Here is a 27,288-nt window from a genome sequence, read left to right as displayed (position 1 = left end):
TGGAAAATAAAAATAGCAACCAATACATCTGTTCAAAAATTCATTAATTAATCTATAAATAAATAGACAAAGCTACAAAAAAATCATTATGTAACATTTTAATAGGCAAGAAAAAGTGAGATTATAAAAATAACGTAGAAATGAAATATTAATCCATTAATAAATAGTTCAAAGTAATATAACAATTTACAAAAACAACATAAAACACTCAATAAGTTCATAATTTTAAATTGCATTTACAAATTCTTAATTAAATCATGGAATTTTTAAAATGTATTTTAAAAAGCAATTTAAAAAGAGAAATAAATAACTGGATCCACAAATTGAACCACAAATACAGGTTCAAATTAGGCATCTAAAAAGGCATTTCCGTTTAACATTTCTGTTTTCATTTTCCCGATGGTTCTCCTTTTTCTTTTCACTGTTCGATTTGCTTTTCGTTTTAGCCTCTCTATTTAGCTTTTCCGTGACTCTTTGGGTCTTTGCAAATGGTCAAATAAAAAATGCAAATTAGCTATGGCCAGGTGGATGTAACAAGCTCGCCGATTGACTCTGATTGTACGTCATGCGCAGATTTATAGATCCCGGATGAGGACCAAAAGAGTCACGGAAAAGCTAAATAAAGAGGCTAAAACGAAAAGCAAAGCGAATAGCGAAAAGAATAAGAAGAACCATTGAGAAAATGAAAACAGAAATGTTAAACGGAAATGCCCTTTTAAATGCCTAATATAAACCTGTATTTGTGGTTCGATTTATAGGTCCAGTTATTTATTTCTCTTTTTGAATCGCTTTTTGAAATACATTTTGAAATTCCATTATTAAGAATTTGTAAATGCAATTTAAAACGATGAACTTATGGAGTGTTTAATGTTGTTTTTGTAAATTGTTATATTAATTTGAACTATTTATTAATGGATTAATATTTCATTTCTACATTATTTTTTATTGATGTTACATAATGATTTTTTTTTGTAACTTTGTCTTTTTATTTATAGATTAATTAATGATTTTTTAAACAAATCTATTAATTGCTATTTTTGTTGTCCAGGTGGTTGTTGAGTGTTGAAGTTCATTGTTACATTTTGCATGACTCTTGTGGTCCTCCATATTTCATGGCCATCACAACACTATTGATCAAATATGTAGGGTCACCTGACTAAAATCAGAAGACATTCTTTGAAGATATTAACATCACATGGTTTTGATTTATTAAGTCTCATAGGTAGCCTACGTTAATTTCTATGGTTACATTTGTGTTATTTGTGTTATTTTTATGATTTTAGTATTAATCTAAATTGTGAAAAATATAATAATTGAACCCAAGTCTTTTGAATCGTATTGTAGGGACAAGCTAAGGGTAACCAATTTTTTTTGCATAATTTTGGGGAGGCACTTATTTTAATACACTCAGAATTGTTGAGTCAAGACGTGTGTTGGCACTAGAGGTAAGAACAACATTTTTTACATTGCTTGCGATGTGACAAACTCAACACCAAGAGCTGGCTTGCTGTGAAGACACATTTGTAAATATTAACTCAGCGTTATAGCGCGACGCTCACATAAATCATGTGATTGGTAGATTCGATAATGACGTCGATTAGAGTGCGGATGTGGCGTTTCCTTTTACGCGTCAGAGACGCACTGAACTTCAGCCGCAGAAACAAGGTGAGCGTAAAACATTTGACAAAAAGACATACCTTACAGTACGTAATATTTGCTTTATTACTATCAACTAAATTCTCCAGTCTTGGTCTTACATTTTATTATATGAAATCTTAATCGCAGTTTATCAAGCAATGCAGAAATACACGAAGTAGCCTACCTGCTCTTGTACTTTTTTAACTATTTATCTCATATTAAACTGTCGTATAGTGTTAGAATAGTGTACTATTTAAGTATTTTCTTAAATATATATAACGTAAAGAAACGTCTTGTTCATATCGTGTGCTAACAAGTTTACTATGGTACAGGTGCAGCTGATGGATACAGACTCTGGTTTATATTGTAATACAGAGAGTTAATTTCGCATAATTCAATGCAAACTTCGTTGTTTAAAAAAAGGAAAGGCCACACGAATGCAGAGAAATCAGATATGCTTTCATACCACTTTAAAGAAACTACATTCTGTTTTTAAAATGTAATTGCAATGACAGTTTTGTACAGTATGAAGACAACAGACAAAAGTCTCAAGAAATTTTACTTTAAAAAATATCTTGGAAAAGTTGCAGTCATTATATATTGCATTTCACGAGAATTACTTTTCATGCTGTTTTCATGCATCCCAAGTAAGGATTTTACTCAATTGAATTAAATTAAAAATTGAATTTGCTACGAACAGTCTTATTTAATAACTGGTTGGGTACTGTTTTTTAGTTTTAAACAAATACTGTATAAGGTTTGTTCTTGATATATTGATTTTGCTTACTGTACATCAGAAGAGATTATTTTCTGTTCACATTGTTCTGTATTCAGTACTTTACAAATGTAAACTATTCACATGTTCTGAACACCTTAATATTTCATGTGACCCAAAGGTGGGACCATGAGTCAATAGTGAGCTGTTTGCAAATATTTGCGCAGTTAACTTGAAACACAGCTGACTTAAACATCGAATATGGTCATGTAGTCATGTAAGAACACTTTTCTTTTTTTTTTTTTTACAGAAGATGCAGATGTTTTTGTTGAAACATTTAACTTTAAAAGCATTGGTGAAACACAGCACATAGGGCATATTATAGTAATGATTAAAAATGTCTGCATTATGCAACTTATGTTCATTGGAAAAGTTCATCATTCTTTGTAAATGTTGTTGATCTAAATTATGCCTCTTCACATGGTCAGCTGACAGGACCGTCACATGTTCAGTCTAATCTGAGTTCTCTAAATAGATCCTCACTTAACTTCATTGCGTACTTAAGAATCACATTTCATTCCAAACTACGGTCAATTCAGTTTACAAATTGAGTTGCCCTTTTCAACATTTAATAAATGTCTGAATAATATCCTGTTTTCTGCTGTTGTTGCTTTCTTACCGAGAACTCTGATCTGAAAGAGAGAGAGAAAGAGTTGTGGAAGAACATTGGATGTGCTCAGAAATGTCACACTGCAGTTTTCAAAGATGTTTTGTTTGTATTACAGGTGCAGCAATTAACATTGTGTAATGAAGGTGATTCCAGAGCAGACTCTATGAGTCTCAATACATGAGTGACTTAACTGAAGATCAGTCTTGCCAAACTGTGAGAGACTTAAAAACAACCTCATTATGATAGACCTGAGCCATCTGACAGAAGAAGAGCAGGCGATGATCATGGCGGTTTTAAATAGAGACTCTGAACTGAAGAAATCAGAGGAAGAACGAATCAAGTAAGATTTTTATTGTTTTCCTCTTTACTTGTAGTGCACTTGACATGACATTTGTGACAATGCCTGTAAAAAACAAGCTAAAGTTTTTGGTGATTTACTGTGAAAATATAAACTTGATATCTTTCTAGTGGTCGACCGATATGTTTTTTATGCCCAATGCTGATACCGATATTGAGAAAGTAGTGTAGGCCAGTAGTTTTCAAACTGGGGGCCGCGAGATGGTGCCAGGGGGGCCCCAGTTTTATGACATTTTATGAATTTATCATGAATTCTGTGTAATTAAACCTAAAAAACTAAGGCTACTAACCAAAAGCACTACTTTTTGTATAATTTAATTTTTTTTTATTTATTAAAATGTTGAGTTTGAGAACAGTTGAGTGAGTGAAACAAAGAGACAATTAAAATGAGAGAAACTAAATAAACTTTTGTTATTCACAATATATATAAACATACCCTTTTTAAGTACTTGAAAGATATCATATGTACTATGAATGACAGATTTTGCTGCACACCAGAGTGTTGTTGTGTGTAACATAGCATAACTTCACATTAAAAAGTAAATAATGATTGATTGGTCATTTTACTGTCTGTCAGACTTCTTTTCATTACAAGCAACAAATTTAAAGGAGTAGTCCACTTTAAAGATGGGGCCCATTGAGTTACCATAATATTATTTTCCTACTATAAAAAGTCAATGGACCCCATCTTTAAAGTGGACTACTCCTTTAAGGAACAGAAAGATGTATCGGTCAATGCCAATGATTTACATTTTTCAAATATCTGGCCATATATCGGCCACTGCAATATATTGGTCTATCACTAATATTGACTGAGTAAGGTTTGAAATTAAAGTGAAATCATTGAGCGAAATCATACTTTGATGCTCCTTATCGCAAAATAAGATTTTGAGACTTTAGCCAGCACAGACATATGCTATACTTGATCTAAAAATATTAAAGTGTTTCATTTCTACATCACTAACATCAACATAGATTTACAAAATAATTGTTTTTAAACAGGTTTGCGAATAAAAGACTCCCTGGTTTACTCATGTCAGTGGTTGAGGCAATGTTGCCATGTAGGGTTTGCTGTGATAATCAAACAAACAGAGCAATGTTTTGATAGCGCAACACTGTAGAATCACCCACCAATAGATTTCTGTTATTAAATATTATGCAGGGACAAAATGTTTATCACTGAAAAAGTCAAGTTTAAACAAAAATAGTATACACTGTAAAAAGTGAAAGTTGGTTCTACTTAAACAAATTACTTCAATTGGTAACATTTAAAAAAAAGTTTTTCACTTAAAGTTAACCCAACTTTCATTTTTAACAGTGTAATAATTCTGCATGCTGTTTTTGTGACCCCAGATGAATTGAGATACTGGAATATTAGTACTTTGGAAAAAAAAATTGTGCGGAGACTGAAAGTCTGTGTACGTATAGTACATGAAAGAAAGATTGTACAATCTGCTCATGTCTGGTTGATTAGCTTGTTTTCAACCACAGACTTACACAACCTTGTATAAAAGGATTAAGTCCAGACTTGTGGAATAATTGTCTTGACTTTTCACCTGACCAAGATAGTTTCTCCTTTTAAAATAAAGATATTTTCCAAACACATGATTTTAATTTAATTATTTTTTTTTACTGCAAATATTTCTTGATTAAGGTTGTTACTCTAAAGTTATAAGGGCAGTTCCAAGACAGGGTTTAGATTAATCCAGGACTAGGCCTTAATTATATTAGGACATACCTCACAAAAACAATCCTAGTGTGCATCTTAAGTCAAAACAAGGGCACTGATGTTAAAGGGACACTCCATTTTTTAAAAAATAGGCTCATTTTCCAGCTCCCCTAGAGTGAAAAATTTGATTTTTACCATTTTGGAATCCATTCAGCCGATCTCCGGGTCTGGCGCTACCACTTTTAGCATAGCTTAGCACAATCTATTGAATCTGATTAGACCATTAGCATCACGCTAAAAAATAACAAAGAGTTTGGATATTTTTCCTATTTAAAACTTGACTCTTCTGTAGCTACATTGTGTACTAAGACCGACAGAAAATTAAAAGTTGTGATTTTCTAGGCAGATATGGCTAGGAACTATACTCTCATTCTGGCGTAATAATCAAGGACTTTGTTGCCGTAACATGGCTGCAGCAGGCGCAATGATATTACACAGCGCCCCAAAATAGTCCCCTGCTATTGAAAGTTACCAAGGGGACTATTTTCGAGTGTCCCTTAAAGATATGCTAATGAAAGTTTTTTTTATACTAAGGCAGGTTAAACATGCATTTTAGTCTGAGACTAAGCTAAGCTCAGTCCAGGAAACCACCCCATAATGAATGATCTCTGACAGTTAATACCTCTTTGGTTATATTCCCTAATGAAACATTTGATAAAGCCCAAAGGTTTGTAATCCTTAGTGTCTGAATAGCCTAACAGTGTACAGCTGAGAACATTGACAGTACCTGAGAACCATAATAGTACATTTTGTATTTACAAAGCAAACAAAGCCAGCACTGAACACAGTGTACATTATAAACTAATAGGCAGGAAATGTTTGTGTTGGCCATAAGGTATGTTAAAGATTTAGAAGGGTTTTTCAGATGAACATTTCATAACTGAAGTCGCATGACGTTAATAAGTGCTATAATGAAGTATCATCATTGTAAATCATCTGTTCACAGAACATGTAGAAGACTCAATGATACCCTGAATGTGGGGTAATTGCAGTATTTTATTTTTATTTTATAGCTGATATGCTAAAATATTTTTGGACAATGTACAGTAATACATGACATTCGTCCAAAGCATCATAGAGGTGCACCAACTTGTTTCTTACTTCCACCCCGAATTGTTGATTGCACTTTTCATTTTTCCGCAACCAATTAAATCTCAGGCAGTTGCAGAAAGAGGTCCCAGAGGAAGACAGACGTAAGTACATGACAGGTGAATGGTTTTACGAAGTGAAGTCGCAGAGACATCAGGACAGAATTCATGGATCAGACATCATCATAGCATCAATGAAGCAGCAACAGAAATCCACAATTGATGGTGAATATGCCTCTTACTCTTGACGAAACCTTGCTATAAATGTATAAAAACATTAACATGAACATCTATTTTAGCTGCGTCTGCACTTGCTGACTATTTAACAAGGTCATGGCGGAAAAGTTCCAGTAGCTTTAATAAAAAGAACAGAGATGACATCTCAGAGCAGCCAATGGAGAGGTAATGCTTAAATTTAATGCTTGAGAACCTGAAATGTTGAGTACACCAAGTTGCTTCTTGTTCTAACCCGAATTGTTAGTAACACTTCATTTTTTACGCAACCAATTAAATCCTAGGCAGTTGCAGAAAGAGGTCCCAGATGAAGACAAATGTAAGTACATGACAGGTGAATGGTTTCACGAAGTGAAGCCGCAGAGACATCAGGACAGAATTCATGGATCAGACATCATCATAGCATCAATGAAGCAACAACAGAAACCCAAAATTGATGGTGAATATGCCTCTTACTCTTACTGAAACCTTGCTATAAATGTATATAAAAAATTAACATAAACATCTATTTTAGCTGCGTCTGCACTTGCTGACTATTTAACAAGGTCATGGGGGAAAAGTTCCAGCTTTAACAAAAACAACAGTGTTGACATCTCAGAGCAGCCAATGGAGAGGTAATGCTTAAATTTTATGCTTGAGAACCTGAAGTGTTGAGTACACCAAGTAGCTTTACTTGCTTCTTCTTCTAACCCGAATTGTTGATAACACTTCATTTTTTACACAATCAATTCAATCCTAGGCAGTTGCAGAAAGAGGTCCCAGAGGAAGACAAACGTAAGCACATGACAGATGAATGGTTTTACGACGTGAAGTCCGAGGGACATCAGGACAGAATTCATGGATCAGACATCATCATAGCATCAATGAAGCAACAGAAACCCACAATTGATGGTGACTATGCCTCTTACTCTTACAGAAACCTTGCTAAAAAAAAACATTAACATGAACATCTATTTTAGCTGCATCTGCACTTGCGGACTATTTAACAAGGTCATGGGGGAAAAGTTCCAGTAGCTTTAACAAAAACAACAGCGATGACATCTCAGAGCAGCCAATGGAGAGGTAATGCTTAAATTTTATGTTCAAAAGCACAAAATCTATATTTAATCCTGTCTGGCTGTTATAATCCTACACTGTATGTGTAGTCACTTATAGTCTGCAAGTAGATACTTTAAGGATTAAGGAGTACATAGCAGCTGTTGGTATCGTGTGACTCATTGATCCCTGTATTTATACAGGACAATATTAAAGTAATAACTCATGCTTGCCAATATCTTTGGTTTGCGTATGCAACCTCCACCTTTCCCATGTGGTAATTGTGTGTTTTACAGGCGTGTGTCCTTTAAGATTTTAAGATCTTGACACGACAACGTCAACAAAGATGTTTGCACAATGTACTTAATGAACTTTGGGAAGGTTTCAGTTCATCCAAGTTATTGTGGGATGTGTGGTAGAACGGGAGGAAATCTCTGAAGCAGCACTTATAACATAAATAGGTTACAGTTATAAAGTATGTTTGTTGTTGCAATACTGTCCTGTCAAAACCAGGGTAAACCAGGATAGTACACCAGAGGTCGAGGAAGAAAGTCTAAACAGATGCATGAGATCACCATCTAAGGTATGTACTGTATGTGCTCTTTCTTAATAGTGTAATGAATATTATAATGTGCTAGATATAGAAATATAACATGGTGTCATTTTTTGCTCCAGCCGAGGCACAACCCATTCAACGGTATTCCAGTGGAGCCGGACTTTGAAGAGACAGGTAGTCTGTTTACCAGTGAATCTGAACTCAGGACATCATCTGCTGATAAAGCCTTTGATTCAGAAGGTTGGTGGTGTTTTTTACTGTAGTATGTATACAGTAAGAGCAAACTGTTTTTAATTTGTAACATTTACAGTAAAACCTCAGGAACCAAACCACGCTGAAAATAATGAGTTCTCTAACATCGTGCCCAACATAACCCCTCGTCAAAAGCCAGTGCCGATGAAGAGGACCAAAATCTTCAAACCCCAGGGCTCTTTATCTGACAGTGCCAGCTCTGTGTCCAGCCAAAGTATGTCAACCCAGAGTACTTCCACCAAGAGCGTGACCACCACAGAGGACTCCGCTATCAGAACTCCTGCGCCAAGAGGTATCCTCAAAAATAGCTCCTGCGAGTCCACCGTTAAGAGCCAGCTGCCACAGCCAATTCTGAATAATGTTCACCAAAACAATTATCAAGAAAAGGACTCTGAGGAGCGTAGAAGTATTTTGGACAGTAGGGAGGAACCAAATAGGAGATCACTAAGCGAAGAGCCACCCAAGTGCCCCTCACTGTCGAAGGTGCCAAAGTCACGTTTACCAGTAATAAGCCAGTCGCAAATGACGAACCTTTCTCAGGACATACAGGAGACAGAGAAAATACAAAAGCGTCCGAGTCTGAACTCAATCTCAAGAGTAGATGATGACAAGAAAGTGGAAGACAGTTTGAAACCGCAAAGAAATACATATAATTGTCTTCCTCTGTCATCAAGTATAGAACGTGGGGATCAAAAGATATCTGATGAAATTATGGAGACTTCTTCTCATGAGAATGCAAGGACCACCAACACTATACAAGCACTGGATGTGATGACTGCTTCCCAACCTTCACAGCAAAGATCTGAGACTGTCGAGAGTCACATGATCGTCTTACCAAATGTGCAGATGACAAGAGCAGAAGAACATCTTGGGCATGCTGTTGGTATGATCTATAACCTTGAAAGTTTATTAAAAAATGATGTGTTAAAGCGATACTCCAGCCAAATATCAAAATTACCCCATGATGTACTCACCCTCAACCAATCTGAGATACGTATGTTCATCATCTTTCAGACGAACATATTTGGAGTTATTTTAGTAAATGTCGTTGCTTTTCCAAGCTATGGGAGAAAACAGAAATCAGGGAATAACGTCTGACTTTGAACCCAAAAAGTGCATCCATCCTTCACAGACGTAATCCACACAATTTTAAGAAAAATATTAATATTTTAAACTTTATAAACTATAATAACTAGCATCTGATAACAAAGCCATCTTGGTCACTGTGCAACGTACCTATGGCAACAAACGCTTACTACTGATGGACATATGTATCTCGGATTGCTTGAGAGTTTGATTGGGCTGGAGTATCCCTTTAATGTATTCGTAAAGATGTAAGATGTAAATTAAGTTTTTATTTAAATTAAGTATTTATTTGAAGTTTGACATGCTTAGATTCTGCTTTGGTCATTCAGGAGTACACTGCTTCTTTTACAGATCAACAATTTTCCAGTTCCTTCAACATAGCAGATTCTTCCAAGAAGGCAAATTCTTCTACTGATCTTGAGCTTGAGAGCAGCCCGTCTGCATTTAATATAAAACGAAATACTAATAATTCATTTGAATCACAACCAGCTGTTGCAACATATTCACCCATTCACACTCCTAGTGCTGAACATGGAAAATCCATCACCAAAGTTCTTGAGTGGTTCAGCAGAAGCTCAGACAGCAGTGATATGCTTGATGTGGAGAGTAATCAGGACACGGAGGAGGACACTAAAATTGATGACATAGACTTGGAGGATGCAGCTAATTTGAAAGTCAAAACAAGGGAGAATGTGTACCTGATCATGCCACGCCAAAGTGAAGAGAATTCGTCAGAAGTTGATTCCATATTTTTACAAGGGACAAACTGGGGACACGAGAAAAGTATTGACGAAGCACGTCCAACTACTCCCAAACCACGGAGAAGATCTGAGTCCACTCATAAACATTCTCCCATTATGAACCCTCCAACTAACTTTACTTTTACAGACATCCCAAACACTGTCACTGAGTCAGATGATAATGTATTTTGGACTCCAGATGAAAATAAGGAAGACTCTTTTATCAGGCATGAGACAAGAGAAGAACCCAAAGTTGAACTTGAAACTAATGTTATCAAAGTTCTTCAACCCAAAGAGAGAACAAGTGTTAAAGAAGATCAAAGACCAAAACTTGATTCTCTAAAATCATTCTGGGAGAAGGAAAACACTGGTCCAAAGATTTTGATCGGTAGATCAAATGTACCTGCTAAAAATGAACCTCTCACACTTGATGTCAGCACAGAGTCAAATAAAGGTGGGAATGACCAAAGGAAAGATGAACTAGAGAAGAACTTGAGATCTCCAGAACATCAAAGAAATGAGACAGTGAGTGTTGTGGAAGTATCAGAGTTCAAGGATGTCGTGAGTACAAACACAATCCAGTCCGTTCCCAATGTTACAGGTGACTCGAAAGTTTCCCAACTGATCTATTCCAATCCAAAAAAAGACCAAATACTCTCAAGCTCTTCCACTGACAAATGCGCTACCTCTGTTCCACATTTAAAATCATCATCATCATCCCTTGATAGTGGATCTTTGTTGGCGCATCAAGACATTGAAAGAGGCACTGTTAGCATAAACAATAGTGATGGGGATTGCGCCGCACCTAAAGTATTAGAAACAAAATCTACTACTCCACCAAGGCCAAGGCCAACTCCATTCCCTCGTGCTAAGCAGCAAGAAAACATGGTGGACAAGATCAAACAACTCAAGTCCTTCTGGGAAAATGAAAAAAAGACATCGGCTCAAAAGAGTAATTCCTCAATGGCTTCTACTGCTAAGTTGAACAAAAGATTTACAAAGTCTGAGTTTGATCTGACTACAGTAGGTACTGAATTTGATGATGTTTTTGAGGATGATACTAATGATAAAGGCAGTCTATCCTCTGGTTTCTCCATGCATACTTTACAGAAAGGTAAGCCAGCTGTGATAGACGGTATGAGTACTTCACAATTTAAAAATCTCAGAGACTTCTGGGGAGGATCACCTAAAAACCAAACGGGACAAACCTCACCAGTTTCTAAAAGTGGAATTCAGAGAACTTTTGACCAACCGAAAAAGCATAGCAAATCAGTCGGTACATCCAAAGAGACAGATTCCTTTATAGACGCAACTTCACATGCGCAAGTAAAAATGTACAATAAACAATCAGAGAGAAGCATTCCTGTTAAACTTTCTGAGAGCCAGACCAATACCAAACAAGCTGCACTTAATGCTTCTGCAAAGAGAAGAGATACTACAAGACAAGAATCTGGATCAAAAAGCAGCTCGTCAAATGTAGACTCGGATGAAGCAATCTCCCATGGCGTGTCTCATCCCGTTCAGACTTCTGTAAAACACATAACACCACCTAAACCCTCTATAGGTCAAGAATCACAACCTCAACAGAGAAAAAGCAGAGGGAAAGGCCGTCTGAATGTTAAAACCAATTCAATTCGACGTGCCTCCAGCATGTTTTCTATTAACACCGATGTTGAGGAGCAAAGCCAAGACGTCAGCCATCTTCAGTCCAAAACGTCACAGACTCCCAATCTTCACCAGGTGAAGAACACAACAGAAAACAATCTGCCACCATCCAAGAAAACACAAGAATCTAGCGACACCCTGCCAAAAACACCCACAGAATATTCTCTGCAAGACAAAGAGGGGAACATTCAGACTAGACCATCGCGTTCATCAGAAGAGAACGATGTTCAACCTCTTGCTAGGTCTTTTATTCCTCCCGATTTCCAGCACTATCTTGGAATCACAGAGAAAAGTGATATGTACACTCCACCTTCGGTTACAGGGAAGATGGATGAGGATGACTATGTTTGTACCTCATTCACAACTTCTACAGAGAATAGCTGCAAATGTAAATGTTCTCCTGTAAGAACCAGTACTCCCGTGCCAGGTTCTCCTGACCTTCAAACCAGGAAAGGAAGCCTGGGTCAAACTGATGGACATGTCTGTCATAATGCTTCTCAGATCAGTGCACCAGATACCCCATCCCACACAAAGAGTAATATAAACTGTAAGTTTGAAGATCTTACCCTTTTTTATAAGACTGCTTTTCTCTGCAATACTTAGAAAGCTTTTCAAAGATACAATAGTAAACTTCTTGTTGTCTCTGCCATAGTCAAGTGCAGAAGTTAGAGTTATTTTGTGTGCATTTATGCATGTATGTGTTTGGGTAGACACTTTTATCAAAAGCAACTTGCAATGCACTCTAAAATCAAACGGTGCTAAATAGCACTAAAAGTCGTTCACTGGCTCGTAATTATAGGGGAGCCATTTGAAGTTCCATATTCATGAATATCAGCTGACGTCACTCACATCTCAAACTTGTCTTCTGCCATTTTGAGTACCTGAAGTAATTGCAAAAGAACTAGAAGCTATGCCTTATGTTGTGAGCATCAAAATCTCTATTTTTACAACACTAAGAAGGCTCGACACAACATGAAACTTTGCTCGAAGTATCACCTGTGTCTCTACACATGAACTTGAGCATTGAGAACACTGTTTGTGTACACAGAGTTTACTAAAAAGAAGGTTTTGAACAACTGACTTTGGTTCTTTTGGTGTCCACTCGCCGCCATCTTGCCAGTCAAGAGGTATCAATCTCCGAATGCGACGTGAGGAGGGAGGAGTGAAAAGATGGATTGCTCCTAAAGCATAGTTCCATATAAATGCACGGATAATTTGTTGTTTTGTCGCAAGTGAAAAACAATATTGACCTTCTAGTTGAAAAAGAGATGAGATTCATTCATTCGCATTCGGAAATCGATTCTGTATGTCTGGCAAAGATGACAAGCAGACAACATAACAGCAAAGTCAGTTGTTCTAAACCTTTCTTTTAAGTAAACTCTGTGTACACAAACAATGTTCTCAGTGCTTGCGTTCATGGGTAGAGATGCAGGTGATACTTCGACCAAAGTTTCATGTTGTGTCGAGGCGCCTTAGTGTTGTGAAAAATAGTTGTAAAAATAGTGGTAGTTTGGTAGCAGCGGACAGTTGCTGGAAGAATGCATCAGGGATCAAGTAGGCATCACACCCTAACCAAGATATTTTTTTAAAGTAGCGTTTCTTTTCATGACAGTCGAGGTGCGAAATGTTGTCTTTCGTAGCCATTTTCCTTATCCGTAAGAATCATAGACAGTAAAAGATAAGAAATCCGTAAATCGTAGCAAGCTAGCCAATGCTTGTCAGTAGCCAACTAGTAATAGGTAGCTTCTCAAGATGGCGGCAGGCAACTGGAATGACTTAAAAGGTCACATGACTAATATTAAGGGTGTAACGATTAATCGGGCAAATGCACGTTTTCTCAATGAATGAATTTGAATGAATTACGGTGAAATCCCAGCACATCCGAACGCCAGGGGGCGCTCTCATGCAGAAACTCCCTTTGTGCCACACAAGAAGTAGCATTACAAACGCTATTCCAGGAAATGTCTACACAGGAATATTTATACGCTGTTCTTCAAATTGTTTCAGGTATTTTCATGATAATAAAGAATATTTTGAATGATTTCTTTTAACGAGTGTTGCTTTTTAAAATGCACGTTATAAACGACTCCGACTCATAATGATTTTAGATTGATAAGGACTTCCTACTGACCAAATGCCGTTATACAGGCACAAGCTGTGCATAAAACAAAGAATCGCAGCCTTGCGATTCAGAATCGATTTCAGACAGGAATTTTTAATAAGGACAGCGATTGAATCGTGATTGAATCGTTACATCCCTAAATAATATTCATGAATAGCACCACCTGTGTAGAACCATATTGTGCTCTGTAAAACCATAAGGGGTGCTATATCACCCCGTATGGTTCTCCATAGGTGCTTTATAGCACTAAAAAATGGTTCTCCTACCACAGATTTTTAAAGTGTAAACCAATTGAGCTACAGGTCTTGTGCACAAATTTCCCACAGCTTGTCTTTCAAGTGTGTTAAATCGAAAAGATCTTAGGTCTCACATTACAAAATACCTTCTGAGAAAGGATCACCAAGCCAGCAACATTCTTCTAGCTCGTGTGTGCCTATACATGCAACAGGGTTTTAAAGGTGCAATGTGTAACGTTTGAAGGATCTCTTGACAGAAATGCAATATAATATACATAACTATATTATAAGTGGTGTATTACAACGTCAGACTATGACATGTTTCTTCTGTGGCGTCTACCGTAGCTTCACTATACGTTTCGAAAGGGAGGGGTGAGCTGTGGACTGAGCCGTTGGTTGCAATTCACAGTCTCACCACTAGATGCCACTAAAAATCTACAAAGTGGACCTTTAAAAGAAACCTTAAATAATCCAACCATTTGCTATTGTTAATATGTATTCATTTTGCAGGCGATGAGAGTTTGGTTCAGAAAGCCTTGAAAAGAGCTTCAACTAGACCTGTGTACCATAAGAGCATGGACAATATCAGCACATCTCCCGGTAAGCATCAATTCAACAGTAAACATACTTGAAGCTATCAACAACAGCACAAGTTTTCACCTAGTTGTTTTATCTGAAAGTACTACCACATCCATATATAGGTCTTCCTTTGTAACAAAACACCTTACAGTGTAGTAGCACAATACAGCCTGAGGAGACTAAACCGTGTTTTTGTTTGGCTGTAAATGGAAGGTTCAGGTGACAACAGAATCTGTTCTACTTTTCTGTGTTTTGTAATTGTGATCTCTTCCCTAAGGCCAAAATATCAAGCACATGGACGACTTTGAGCAGGGTAAATACAGTATGATGACTAATAACTTATGGTACCTTACAGTAACTTTATAATAATGTGTAATAATAAATCTCATTTCTGACCTCTTTATTAAGTCCCTAGCACATTTGTCGAGACTTCCTTCACCACCTCAGACTCAGAGCACCTGAAACAACTCAGCAAATCAGTGCCCTCCTTTCTGCAAAAAGAGGTATCTCATCTATAATATTACATCTACGGTTATTAAGGTCATTCAAATGTGGTGCATAAAACACGTGTGTCTGCTGTCATGCTGTTTTAGAGTGATGAAGAAGAGAGTGATGAAGAAAACAGTTCCCGAAGCGGCGTCCCTCTGAAAAACTTCAGACAATACACAAATCTTGACAGCTACTCTGGCTTTGCATCAATGTCATCTGTATGTTACATACTCTATATTTGTCTTGTACTATATGTATAGATTGATTTTACATTTATTTTAATCTTTGGCATGACCTTACTTAGTCAATATTAAAGATATCAAGGTTATTTTTTTTTACAAAATGTTCTTTACATTACTGTATGTATGATGACTTTATGTAGTTTCATACAGACAGGGTCAAAAACATCATAATTGTATTAATTAAATAGTCATCGATGATGTAATTTGTGAATGATCATACTGAGCTGTTTAGTTTTAGATACGTTAAATGTATGTGTTTGTGAGCCCCGCAGGTTAGCGGCAGCGTTGCGAGTGTCTATAGCAGTGACTATGGCAGTGTCGAAGTTCAAGGCATCATTCAGTTTTCACTGAACTATGTGCAAAAGTTGCGGGAGTTTCACATTTTTGTGATTCAGTGCCAGAATATTGCAGCAGTGGACATGAAGAAGAATCGATCAGACCCGTAAGAATACAGCAAATAATATCAGTACCACTCACTCCTTTCTCTAGAAACAAATTATTTTCAATAGATCACTCTTGACTGTTTTTCTAGGTATGTCAAAAGTTACCTCGTACCTGACGCGGCCAATCTGGGGAAAAGAAAAACTTCTGTGAAGAAGAAAACTTTGAATCCTATATACAAAGAGATTCTTAGAGTGAGGAAATGACAGTGCATAGTATTTGTATTAATGTACTTTACTAATGTAAAAATGTTAATAATGTTTTTATTACTTGTCTCATACAGTACAGAGTCAGAAAGGACTACTTGAAGTCTCAGGTTCTCAATCTTTCAGTGTGGCACCATGACACATTTGGCCGTAACAGCTTCCTGGGAGAGACAGAGTTTGACCTCTCATTATGGAATTTTAATGATACAGAGAGGAAGTTTTTGCCTCTTAAACCAAGGGTACAGTTTTTATTTCTATTTGCATATTTTTTTGATATACTGTATGTAAATAAAATCATTTTTAGATGACAGTGTCCATATTAGGTCCATTTTAAAGTCTCCGTGAACCGGAAGTCATCGTTGACTTTACTTCCGTGTTGTGGCGTATTTCAGAGTAAAACCATAGACTGTGACGTCACCCATTGGTTTCTGAAGATCGTTTTTTAAGCTTAAAGTAGGCGTTGCTTGCCGTCGCCATCTTGGCCGCACGTCATCGCGCATCACTCGCGGATATCCGAAAATGGGTACAGAGCTGAGGTGTCGGGTTGTGGAAACCATAGATATGTATATAAAGGCTAGATGGCTCGTCCGCGCTGCTGGCCAATTGAGTGCAACGTCCGCATTTTGGCGGCCCTCTTACGACAGGGCGCTCGCTCACTCGTAGCATTGAGTTTTAATGATGCAGGTACTTTTAAATGACCATAACTTGCTTAATTTTTTACCGATTTTCAAACGGTTTGGTTTGTTATAAACGTCAAAGATGTACCTATGACACTGCATACCTATACTAAAAATAAAAAATAAATTCATGAAACATGTTAAACCATCCAGAATTATAGCCACGTTAATAACGTTTGTAAAAACCCAAACCGTTTTGAAAATCGGTATAAAATTGAGCAAGTTATGGTCATTTAAAAGTACCTGCACCATTAAACTCAATGCTACGAGTGAGCGAGCGCCCTGTCGTAAGATGGCCGCCAGGTGATGCCGTTAGGGACTCCGCCTTGAGCCATCTAGCCTTTATATACATATCTATGGTGGAAACCATAGATAAAGGCTAGATGGCCTACCGGCGCTGAGAGCCAATGGGACCCGACGACGTCACACGGCGGCCATCTTAGGACAGGACCGCTCGTCCAGTTATAACATTAAAGTCTATTGTGCATGTAGTGCTGAAATAACTATATTTTGCTCAATTTTCAACCGATTTTCAAACGGCTTGGTGTGTCATAAACGTCAGGGATGCGGCTATTTAACTGCATACTTGTGAAAAATTGCAATTTAAACATCGGCATCAGCACAAATCATAGCCACGTTAATAAGGTTTGTAATACACCAAACCGTTTGTAAATCCGTCAAGAATTCAGCAAGTTACGAGCATTTTAGTTGGCGTATGTCACTCACCTTCCGTCCACAGCAGCAGGGAGCAGCACTATGGCAGCACTGACCTAAGATGGCCGCCAAGTGACGACACAGCTGACTCCGCCTTGAGCCATCTAGCCTTTATACATATCTATGGTGGAAACCATGCCCGCTCGATTCTAGTGACCGCAGTGGCTGTTCAACCATCACTCAAGTGGCCACGCCCTCAATTTAAATGGATGAGTTTCAAAAAAATTTACCCCCCTCACAGTTGTCACGAAGGGCAAAATTAGCTATATAGACCAAAAATGCTTTTTGTACCAGGCTGTAAACATATTATTTTCTACTGTAAAGTAGAAGCATTTTTAACATGGTCTATGGGAATTGACTCCCTTTTGGAGCCTGCCTCAAGGGGCCAGTCGATAAATTGCAGTTTAAGTCATCTTCGTATTGGCTTTATCAGAGAGATCGGAAGGTTGCCCCTCAAGTAAAACACAATTCACATGAGGAAAATAGTGGGTGTGGCTTGTGATTTCCACTGTGCTTTGATTGGATATAGAAAAGTGGGTCTGTCAGCAGACTGACCTTTGCAGGGGGCGGAGTTAACGGATGCTCCCGCCCAAGCCATTTATTAGTTTGTGAGGACACATGAATTTAAACAAGTTACTTACACGGATAAATTGTTTATAATAAACACTGAAATATTACATAAAAAATTATTGTCAGTTTTGATTTCATTAATAGCGAGCCCCTAAGGTGACATTGGAGTAAAGATTAGTTTTATGTGGTCACACGAAACCTTCATGTGTAGAAGTTTAGTTTTGCGTGCGCACATGAAACTATCGCGTGCGCACGTGTAAGTGAAAGTTTCATGTGCGCACCCAAAAGTATCATGTGCGCACGCGAAACTAATGCCCCATTCAGACAGCCAGCGACGTTATCGCTGTTTGTCGCCAATCTCTTTCAATGAGGCGTTTCTACTGTAAATCTGCTTGTCATAAACAAATGAGTACCTTCCACTCCAATAACTGACGAGAGAAGGATGACGTGAACTCCCCCGGTAGTCGCTCCCGAAATTCGCTCATCATTTGCTAAAGTTAAACGTTTCTTAACTTTCTCCCATCGCTGGACATACCCATACTGTCGCCAATGGTCACTTTCGCTTGTGTCGCCGGAAGTCGCATTGAAGTTTCCATTGAAATTAATGAGATTGCGTCACTCTGCTACTGCTGGTCGCTGACTGTCTGAATGGGGCATAAACGCGATAGTTTCACGTGCGCTCGCGAAACTAAACTTTATTTAATTTTTGCTCCATGTCCCATTAGGGGCTCCGTACTGTGAGACTTTAAAGCTCAAAATATTATTTTGGGGGTCTGCTAGAAAGCATTGAGATGTTTTTTTTTATTAACGGAAATAAGATCTTTGAAGATGGTTAACATGCAGGTAAAGTCAAATTTGTTTTGTTTCTGATTTCAGAATCGCTCTGGTCAGTCTTTAACCAGTCTCCAGCCCTCGGATTTAAGAGGACAGATAAGATTGGCTGTACGATTCCTTCCCCAGATCTCCCATTGTAAGATTCCTTATTTATAAATATCCTATTGTTTACTCTTCATTATACAATTCACTACAATACAAAAGACTCGGACATTGCTTTCTACATCAGGACATATAAACTGTAAAAAACCATTTCGTATTCATATGTGCATTCACAGACAGATTCAGTTGATTTGTGTTACTTTTTTACCCAGCTAAATACGTTCCTGGCACAGGTGAAGTGCATATCTGGGTCAAAGACTGCAAGAATCTCCCTCTTATCAGAAGCCCATCAATTGACCCATATGTAAAATGGTAATAATAAATCCAAAATACACTATAAAATCATCTTATTAATGCATTTAAAAAGTACGGGTGTTTTCCTTGTGCTAATGTGCTTCTTTTTTAGGTCTCGTCAAATAATACTTTGTTTAATTCTCACACAGCTTTGTACTGCCCGACACCAGCAAAAAGAGTCGTCAGAAAACTAGGGTGTTAAAGAAGACGACCAGCCCCATGTTTAATCACACCATGGTATATGATGGGTTCAGAGCAGAGGACCTGAAAGAAGCCTGCATTGAGCTCACAGTTTGGGATCGGGATCGTCTAGCCAATCATCTCCTCGGAGGCCTAAGACTGGGCATGGGCACAGGTGAAGTCATGCGTTGTCTAATACATACTGTATTACTGTATTTGTGTATAAATGATTTTTTATTATTTTTTATTGGCATCTTTTGCAGTTTTGTTACAAATGGTATTCATGCCCAATAAATGTTATTTAATAAGTTAAACGTCCTGTTCAGGTAAGAGTTATGGAGCACTGGTGAGCTGGATGGACTCGACACCAGAGGAGGTGGATTTATGGAGACGAATGATGGAGGCTCCCAATGAATGGGTAGAAGACATATTACCACTGAGGATGCTAGCAACAGACAAAAAATCTTGGAAATGAGATTACAGTGAACCACAAAGTTTATTACTACTATCAATGTATATATTTCTGCACATTTACTATTTTGCACACTTAATATCATCCTATTTATAATAGGTTAGGCTTTTCCCAGCAATTTGTATGTTTAACCGAGTCAGAAAGCTTGACATTAGGAAACCCAGTTTAATAAATAAGACAAAGCTATATTTAGTCAGTAGTGTGTGGTTAGTTTGGAATAGCATCTAGCAACTAGCTACTGTTTCTTAAAGGTGACATTTCACAAGACTTTTTTAAGATGTCATATAAATCTTTGGTGTCCCCAGAGTATACATGTGAAGTTTTAGCTCAAAATACAATATAGATAATTTATTATAACATGTTAAAATTGGCACTTTGTAGGTGTGAGCAAAATTGTGCTGATTTTCGGTGTGTCCTTTAAAATGAGCAGATCTCTGCACCAAATGGCAATGCCGTGGTTGGATAGTGCAGATTAAGGGTCTGTATGACATCACAAGGGAAGCCAAATTTCAATGACCTATTTTTTCCACATGCTTGCAGAGAATGGTTTACCAAAACTAAGTTACTGGGTTGATCTTTGTACATTTTCTAGGTTGATAGAATCACTGGGGACCCAATTATAGCACTTAAACATGAAAAAAGTCAGATTTTAATGATATGTCCCCTTTAAAGGGATAGTTCACTTAAAAATGATGAGTAAATAAACAGTATATTTTCATATTCATATACAGTATGCTTTACATAGGTGAATATGTAAGTACGCAACATACAAAAGAGCACTATATTGTATTTCACCTTTGACTTTTTATTTCCAGTGTAACAAAACTAACTTTATATAATGTGATTACTGTGACAAAATGTAATTAAGGATGCTACTTTTATTTTAAAGAAGAAAAGAGACATTAAACATAACAAAATCACAACACTTTATTAAATGTACTGCTATTTAAAATGTCTGTTTAACAGTGCATACTACACATATTATTGATAACATATAATAATAGGCAGTATACAGTTTACTTCACATAGTAAGCAGTATAGAGTGCACTATACTGTAAAAATGATATTAAATCAACATATATACTACTTTAACTTAACAAATAAAGTTAAACAATATCAACTTTTATGTCAACTTATCAAAAGTCAAAACTTAAAATAGTAGGTTGAATTGACATTTTCACATTTTTTGCATTGTTTTTAGCTGGAAACTTTTAAAACTCTTGGTCACTTGTGCCACCTGGTGGAGAGAGTATTGTTTATCAGCTACTTTTTATTTTTATATACACCATCCATGTTCTCATTCTGCACTGTCAGAAAAAAAGGTTTAAAACTGTACCTTTTCTGTCACTGGGGTGGTACCCTCAAAGGTTTAATTTTGGACCTTTTATGGGTATACAACACATTGAAATATTGTACCTTTTGGGGTATAATACGTATACGTAAGGACCTATTGTGTACCTTAAAGGATCAATTTTGTACCAGATAAATGTTAGTGGTACAAAACATTTAACTGTACATTTAAAGGTACAAAATAGGTGCTTAAGGTTTGACCCCAAAAGGTACAATATTTCAATGTGCTGTATATACCCATAAAAGGTACAAAACTGAACATTTGAGGGTACCACCCCAGCGACAGAGAGGGTGCAGTTTTGAACCTTTTTTTCTGACAGTGTGTTTACGCCAAATAGACCCCTTCACGGTTCACGTCACAGGCGGTTTCCACTGCGCATGTTGGGGTCAGAAAACTCATTACAGCATAATGAGTTGCGTATTATTCGGTATTGTCAAAAATGCCTACTTACGTCGTGGGCTGTGAAAATCACACCAGGTCTTCCGTTAAAGACGGAGTCCACGATGTTTGAAAAACGGTTTGGAAAAGGAGACGGGCCGACTACCAAAACACACTTATAGCCAATCAAATCAAATCAAATGCCGGGTTGCGTATGTGTGGGGCGGGTCTATCAACAGAAGGTCCAGATTCTATTGGGGTAGGGGCGTGTTTGTTTAGGTGATTTCAAATATCAACATTGGCTTTCAAACATCATGGACTCCGCCTTTAAGTTTTCGCGATTCATGCAGAATCTCAAAAACAAAAAATACAACATTTGCAGCTGCAAGCAATTAACGTGCAGACTGGAATGATGCAAATATCAAAGAGGCTTGTGTTTGTAGTGCTCACTTCATTTCAGGTAAGTCATCATTTTTCAGCCCTGTTAGATTCAATTATAAACCCTGGATGGTATGAACAGTTTGACCCCATGCTGCGCGCGCACCCGATAGTCATTCAATGTTTACAAACCTTGAAGGGGTCTATTCTGACTCTACCATCTGAATGAATAGAGCAGAAATCGAGACTAATCAGGCCAGGCAACATTTTTCCAGTCTTCAACTGTCCAATTTTGGTGAGCTTGTGCAGATTGAAGCCTTTTATCCTATTTGTAGTGGAGATGAGTGGTACCCGGTGGGGTCTTCTGCTGTTGTAGACCATTCACCTCAAGGTTGTGCGTGTTGTGGCTTCACAAATGCTTTGCTGCATACCTCGGTTGCAGAAGTGTAAAAAGTACTCAAAAATGTTACTCAAGTGAAAGTGGAAGTACTGAGTGTAATTAAAAGTAAAAGTATCTGGCCAGAATTATACTTGAGTAAAAGTAAAAAAGTACCACATTAAAATTGTACTTGAGTATTAAAAAAGTAACAGGAAGAATGAAAACGAGAGATTCATGTTTAAGCTTTTAATCTCTAAAAACATGAAGTGAATGAACCACATACAAGGTTTTATCCTTTACAACTGTTAGTATTTAATTGTATTTCATTATCAAACTATAAGACTACCTACCTTATTTCCAACATGATCTTACAAAGTTCAATTGTATAGTCACAGAATTTGTGTCATTGTCACGGATCTCTGCATTTTCCGTGTCTATACCACGGACTTTCTTTTTCGTGTCAGTTTCACGTATTGATTACTCAATTGTTTTTCCTATTTTTAAACCATTTTCGTGTGGGTTTGGGGTTAGATTTGGGGTTTGGGTTAGGATTTCACTTTAACTATTGGTTTATACAATTTTTTCCAAACTTTTAAACAATTGTCGCCTGACGTTAGGGTTAGGAGTTGGGTTTGGATGTCATTTTATGTTACAGAAAGTCGTTCTAACCCCAAACCCACGCAAAAATGGTTAATAGGAAAACAATTGAGTAACCAATATGTGAAACTCATGAATATGGAGATTCATGACAATGACAATGAATTTCAGTATGCAACATGCTACTCAAAATGATAAAACCTCGAATTTAACTTAAATTTCAAGCTCTATTAAGCCTCTCACAAGCAGCCGATGCAGGAAGAGGTGTATTACACCTTGTTCACACTGTCAGTCCAAATCCAATTTTAGTGCATATCCGATAGGAATCCAATCACATTTAGAACGTGTGAACACCTAAAAACCACATGAAATCTGTTTTTTTATCCGTTTCAGGCTACATCTGGTGGTTTGAAATCCTTTTCAAATTGCATTTCAGTCTGACCGCCCTGATCGCATTTGTGTAGCTTTTCGGTTACGTCATGCTGTCACGTCACATAAAACACGTCAGACGTCGAGGCAGATTGTCGTGCCAGCGTGACGTCATTGCCGTAGAAACAGTGCAGATAATCCGTACAGTAATCAAATAAAATTACTCAAGTACTTTACACCTCTGCTCGGTTGTAACGAGTGGTTATTTCAGTCAAAGTTGCTCTTCTATCAGCTTGAATCATTCGGCCCATTCTCCTCTGACCTCTAGCATCAACAAGGCATTTTCGCCCACAGGACTGCCGCACACTGTATGTTTTTCCCAAGAAATGGCTGTGCGTAAAAAATCCCAGTAACTGAGCAGATTGTGAAATACTCAGACCGGTCTGTCTGGCACCAACAACCATGACACACTCAAAATTGCTTAAATCACATTTCTTTTCCATTCTGACATTCAGTTTGTAGTTCAGGAGATTGTCTTGACCAGGACCACACACCTAAATGCATTGAAGCAACTGCCATGTGATTGGTTGATTAGATAATTGCATTAATGAGAAATTGAACAGGTGTTCCTAATAATCCTTTAGGTGAGTGTATATCACAATGGAAAGCCCATAAACATCTTATTTTGAAGGACCACAACATCACTTTTTTATGTAAGTGGCTCTCTTATTCCTTTAATAGTTTGTATAGCGTACCACTGCGTTATTAAAGGAAAACACCACCGTTTTTCAATATTTTACTATGTTCTTACCTTAACTTAGACTAATTAATACATGCCTATCTTTTTCAATGCGTGCACTTTTAATCTTTGTACAGCGCATCGTGAATGTGTTAGCATTAAGCCTAGCCCCATTCATTCCTTAGGATCCAAACAGAGATGAATTTAGAAGCCACCAAACACTTCCATGTTTTCCCTATTTAAAGACTGTTACATGAGTAGTTACACAAGTATGGTGGCACAAAATAGACTTTTGTTTGGGGCCATGGGAATGAGTGGGGCTAGGCTAAATGCTAACACATTCAAGAAGTGCTATACAAAGATTAAAAGTGCAAGCATTGATAAAAGATACAGTAGAGACACCACATTTTAACCTAAGAAAATGTGCAGAATCACTGTTCTCAAAATGTCAATAGAACCAAGTCTCTGGCAGATAATGTGACATGGGGTCATTCTCACAGAATTAGTTTTGGTGAAGAAAGAAGCAGATCAGAGCCGTGTGAATGTGTGGATACATTGCAGCTGGCAATAACTCATGTCTCACAGGAATAGAGTAGTACACTGGGTTCCCCAATTTCTTTATTGAGCAAAGAACATGTGTACCCATGAGAGACTGTGTTATTTTATATCGAGCTACTGTACAGATAAAGCAAAGTACAAAAAGAATTCCCAAGTAACAAACTTAAACCTTCAAGTTAATCCTTGGCGTGCACTCGTAAATCTGTTCAGTGTAATTTTAGTGCATTCTTTCTATGAATCAAAAGTGTTTTTTTTTAAAGTTACATTTTATCAATTTTGGTAAGGAAAATTGCCTTATTTAAAGTATTTTTGGTATTTCTGTAAGTGCTATTCATTGAATAATGCAACAAGAGGCTGTTCAGTTATGAAAAATCACAGTCTTTAAACTTTACAACTTTCTACAATCAGGTTCATACGTTACAAAAAAGTGATTTGCGGGGTTTGCAAAAGCTCTTCTATAGTGAACTAGACCCAGGATTTAAATAAATTATTAAAATAAAGTTGTACTTCAGTCTATTCAACATCATGTTTAATTTTTACCAACTCCTCACTAGTCAAAAAAGTTAAAATGATTTGTTTAAGTCAAGTTTTTTAAACTTAAACATTAAAGTGCAACAAGGTTTTTTTACAGTGTATAAAAGCTGTCACAACAATTTCAAAAAGTACACATTTGTTCTTAAGGCTGCATATTGGTACCACAAACGTACATATCTGTTCCTATGGTATACTTCAAAGGGTCCCGGTGACAAGGTTTTGTACTGTATTCTTTTGTTGTCATACACTAAATGCTTATAGCTTTTGTCTTAATTTTGCACTTTACATAGACATTTTTAATTTCTTCATTCCAATTAACCTACAGTTTTGGCCTCCTATGGTTCAGTCCTTTATAGGGGTGGGCACCCCCTTATATTTTATACTGGAAAATAAAAACTGAATGAATCTACACTCCAAAAACAAACGGTGCTATAAGGCCGCCTTAATGCACGGGCTTACCTGGGCTGAAGCCCAGGGGCCTCCCAAGTTCAAGGGCCTCCCAGGTTTGCGTTCATGATGAGCTGAAAAGGTCATATTGTTTTGTAACTTGTCAGGTTTTCTGTCAATCACTCTAACTGCACGTTACATGGCTGCTGATTGGTCCGTTGTAACTTAACGTGAAATAAAATGTTAGACATAACATATTTTTTATTCCGCGTAATGTAATTAAGTGCGCGTTGTCAACTTGACATTCCTGCACGTTAGACTGAGTGTGACAGAGAAACGGGAAATAATCCACCAACAAATGCAAGGGTAATTTCTGAAATTTCATAATAAGCACTAGTGAGGTGCAGGTCTCTCTCTCTTTCGTGCGCGCGCTCGCTCGTTCGCTCTCTCTGTGCTCCTGCAGCTGTCTGAGTCTCTGGCATGCAGAAGTCTCTCCAAACGTGCGCAAAAAAACTGTGCCGCTAAATTAAGAAAGGCGTTCCCGCACATAATGCTGTTAGTTGTTATAAAGTTTAAGTTTACTCGCGTTTATATCAGTGACGCGTGCGCAGCTGGAGCGATGTAGTTTGACGCGACGTTAGCTCACAGTACACACATCTGTTGGTTTAGAAAGACGAGAAAGAGACGCAACAGTAAAGGTGCAAGTCTAAGAAAGTAAAGAGCGACGACAAGACCATCTCAAATGATCATCCCCTGATAGCACCATTATAATCTCATTATCTAAAGATCTTATATACAGGTATGTTCCCTGTCTGTCTTGTGCATATTCATACTTGGTCGTTTTACATGCTTATGTATGCATAAATACTAAATACAATATCTTCAATAGCCTACAAAATAAATAAGTGATTAAAAAACAAGATTCTTATCTTTTGTTATCATTAATGCATTTAACAAGATTCTGTCTATAAAGACTTATCTTTTGTTATCATTAATGCATTTAACACGATTCTGTCTATAAAGACTTATCTTTTGTTATCATTAATGCATTTTCACTTTAAAACTAACTTTAACTTATTATATTTTTAAAACTGTGGTGAGCATTTAGTTAGTGAGTGGCAATTTTCTGCAAATTTGTATATTCCAAAAACTATATAAATATAAAGCTTATAAACATATATACTTTTACACATTTTGGTTTTATTATCACCACATGTTGCTGTGTGTGGTTGCTAAATAAAGTGTTTTGTGTTTATGCTCAAGTGGGCTCAGTGATATGTTAATAACAATATTATGGTGTTTTCTGGCTCAAAGAGGGAAAACTCACTGTTGTATGTCTCGAAAGAAACTAATGCATTTTAATATTTAGATTACCTAGATATTACACTTAAAAAAAAATTAGACCATAAATCGAGGGGAAGGGGGGCCTACAAAACCTCTTAGCCCCGGGGCCTCACATTAGGTTAAGGCGGCCCTGTAAATAGCACTAAAAGTGGTTCAATGGTTCGTAATCATAGGGGAACCATTACCTGTGTAGAAGCCTATTCAGCTACATAGAACCATATCTGGTGCTATAGTGATTTTATATCACCCCCGGATTTAGCACTAAAAATGTATAATTATGAGCTTTAAGTGCTATTTAGCACCAATATTTTTTAGAGTGTACCTAGGGAAAAACAACAGGGTCAAAGATGA

At 37.2% G+C, this 27,288-nt stretch overlaps 1 protein-coding gene across 5 annotated transcripts; it reads left to right on the top strand.

Moving 5' to 3' along the window:
* Nucleotides 1–1,488: 1,488 nt before the first annotated feature.
* sytl2b (synaptotagmin-like 2b) lies at nucleotides 1,489–20,949 on the top strand. Of its 5 annotated transcripts, XM_055196300.2 has the most exons (23): nucleotides 1,489–1,665; nucleotides 3,139–3,363; nucleotides 6,268–6,422; nucleotides 6,497–6,599; nucleotides 6,716–6,870; nucleotides 6,946–7,045; nucleotides 7,171–7,322; nucleotides 7,391–7,493; nucleotides 7,980–8,049; nucleotides 8,142–8,262; nucleotides 8,333–9,157; nucleotides 9,712–12,312; nucleotides 14,634–14,723; nucleotides 14,980–15,015; nucleotides 15,111–15,205; nucleotides 15,296–15,409; nucleotides 15,706–15,875; nucleotides 15,966–16,068; nucleotides 16,158–16,319; nucleotides 18,918–19,011; nucleotides 19,190–19,289; nucleotides 19,421–19,626; nucleotides 19,778–20,948. In XM_055196300.2, exons 2-23 carry the CDS (start codon nucleotides 3,263–3,265, stop codon nucleotides 19,924–19,926), a joined length of 5,805 nt encoding a protein of 1,934 aa, XP_055052275.2. In that variant the 5' UTR covers nucleotides 1,489–1,665; nucleotides 3,139–3,262; the 3' UTR covers nucleotides 19,927–20,948. The 5 variants fall into 5 exon arrangements, with proteins under 5 accessions (XP_055052275.2, XP_055052278.2, XP_055052279.2 ...); XM_055196303.2 differs by lacking the exon at nucleotides 7,171–7,322 and having other exon boundaries at nucleotides 6,946–6,976; nucleotides 7,422–7,493; nucleotides 19,778–20,949; XM_055196304.2 differs by lacking the exons at nucleotides 6,497–6,599; nucleotides 6,716–6,870 and having other exon boundaries at nucleotides 19,778–20,949.
* Nucleotides 20,950–27,288: the final 6,339 nt, after the last annotated feature.

Source organism: Misgurnus anguillicaudatus, chromosome 24, assembly GCF_027580225.2.
Source record: "Misgurnus anguillicaudatus chromosome 24, ASM2758022v2, whole genome shotgun sequence".
Lineage (NCBI taxonomy): Eukaryota > Metazoa > Chordata > Actinopteri > Cypriniformes > Cobitidae > Misgurnus > Misgurnus anguillicaudatus.
The sequence above is the reverse complement of the archived record's forward strand: the minus strand, read 5'-3'. Positions and strand labels throughout refer to the sequence as shown.

What these genes read in the sequence shown, in the direction of transcription:
- sytl2b (XM_055196300.2), top strand. Translation starts at nt 3,263, where the DNA reads ATGATAGACCTGAGCCATCTGACAGAAGAAGAGCAGGCGATGATCATG. An exon ending in TAAAGCCTTTGATTCAGAAG is followed by an intron (nt 8,263 to 8,332) that starts GTTGGTGGTGTT and finishes TAACATTTACAG; the next exon opens with TAAAACCTCAGGAACCAAAC. An exon ending in CAATATCAGCACATCTCCCG is followed by an intron (nt 14,724 to 14,979) that starts GTAAGCATCAAT and finishes CTCTTCCCTAAG; the next exon opens with GCCAAAATATCAAGCACATG.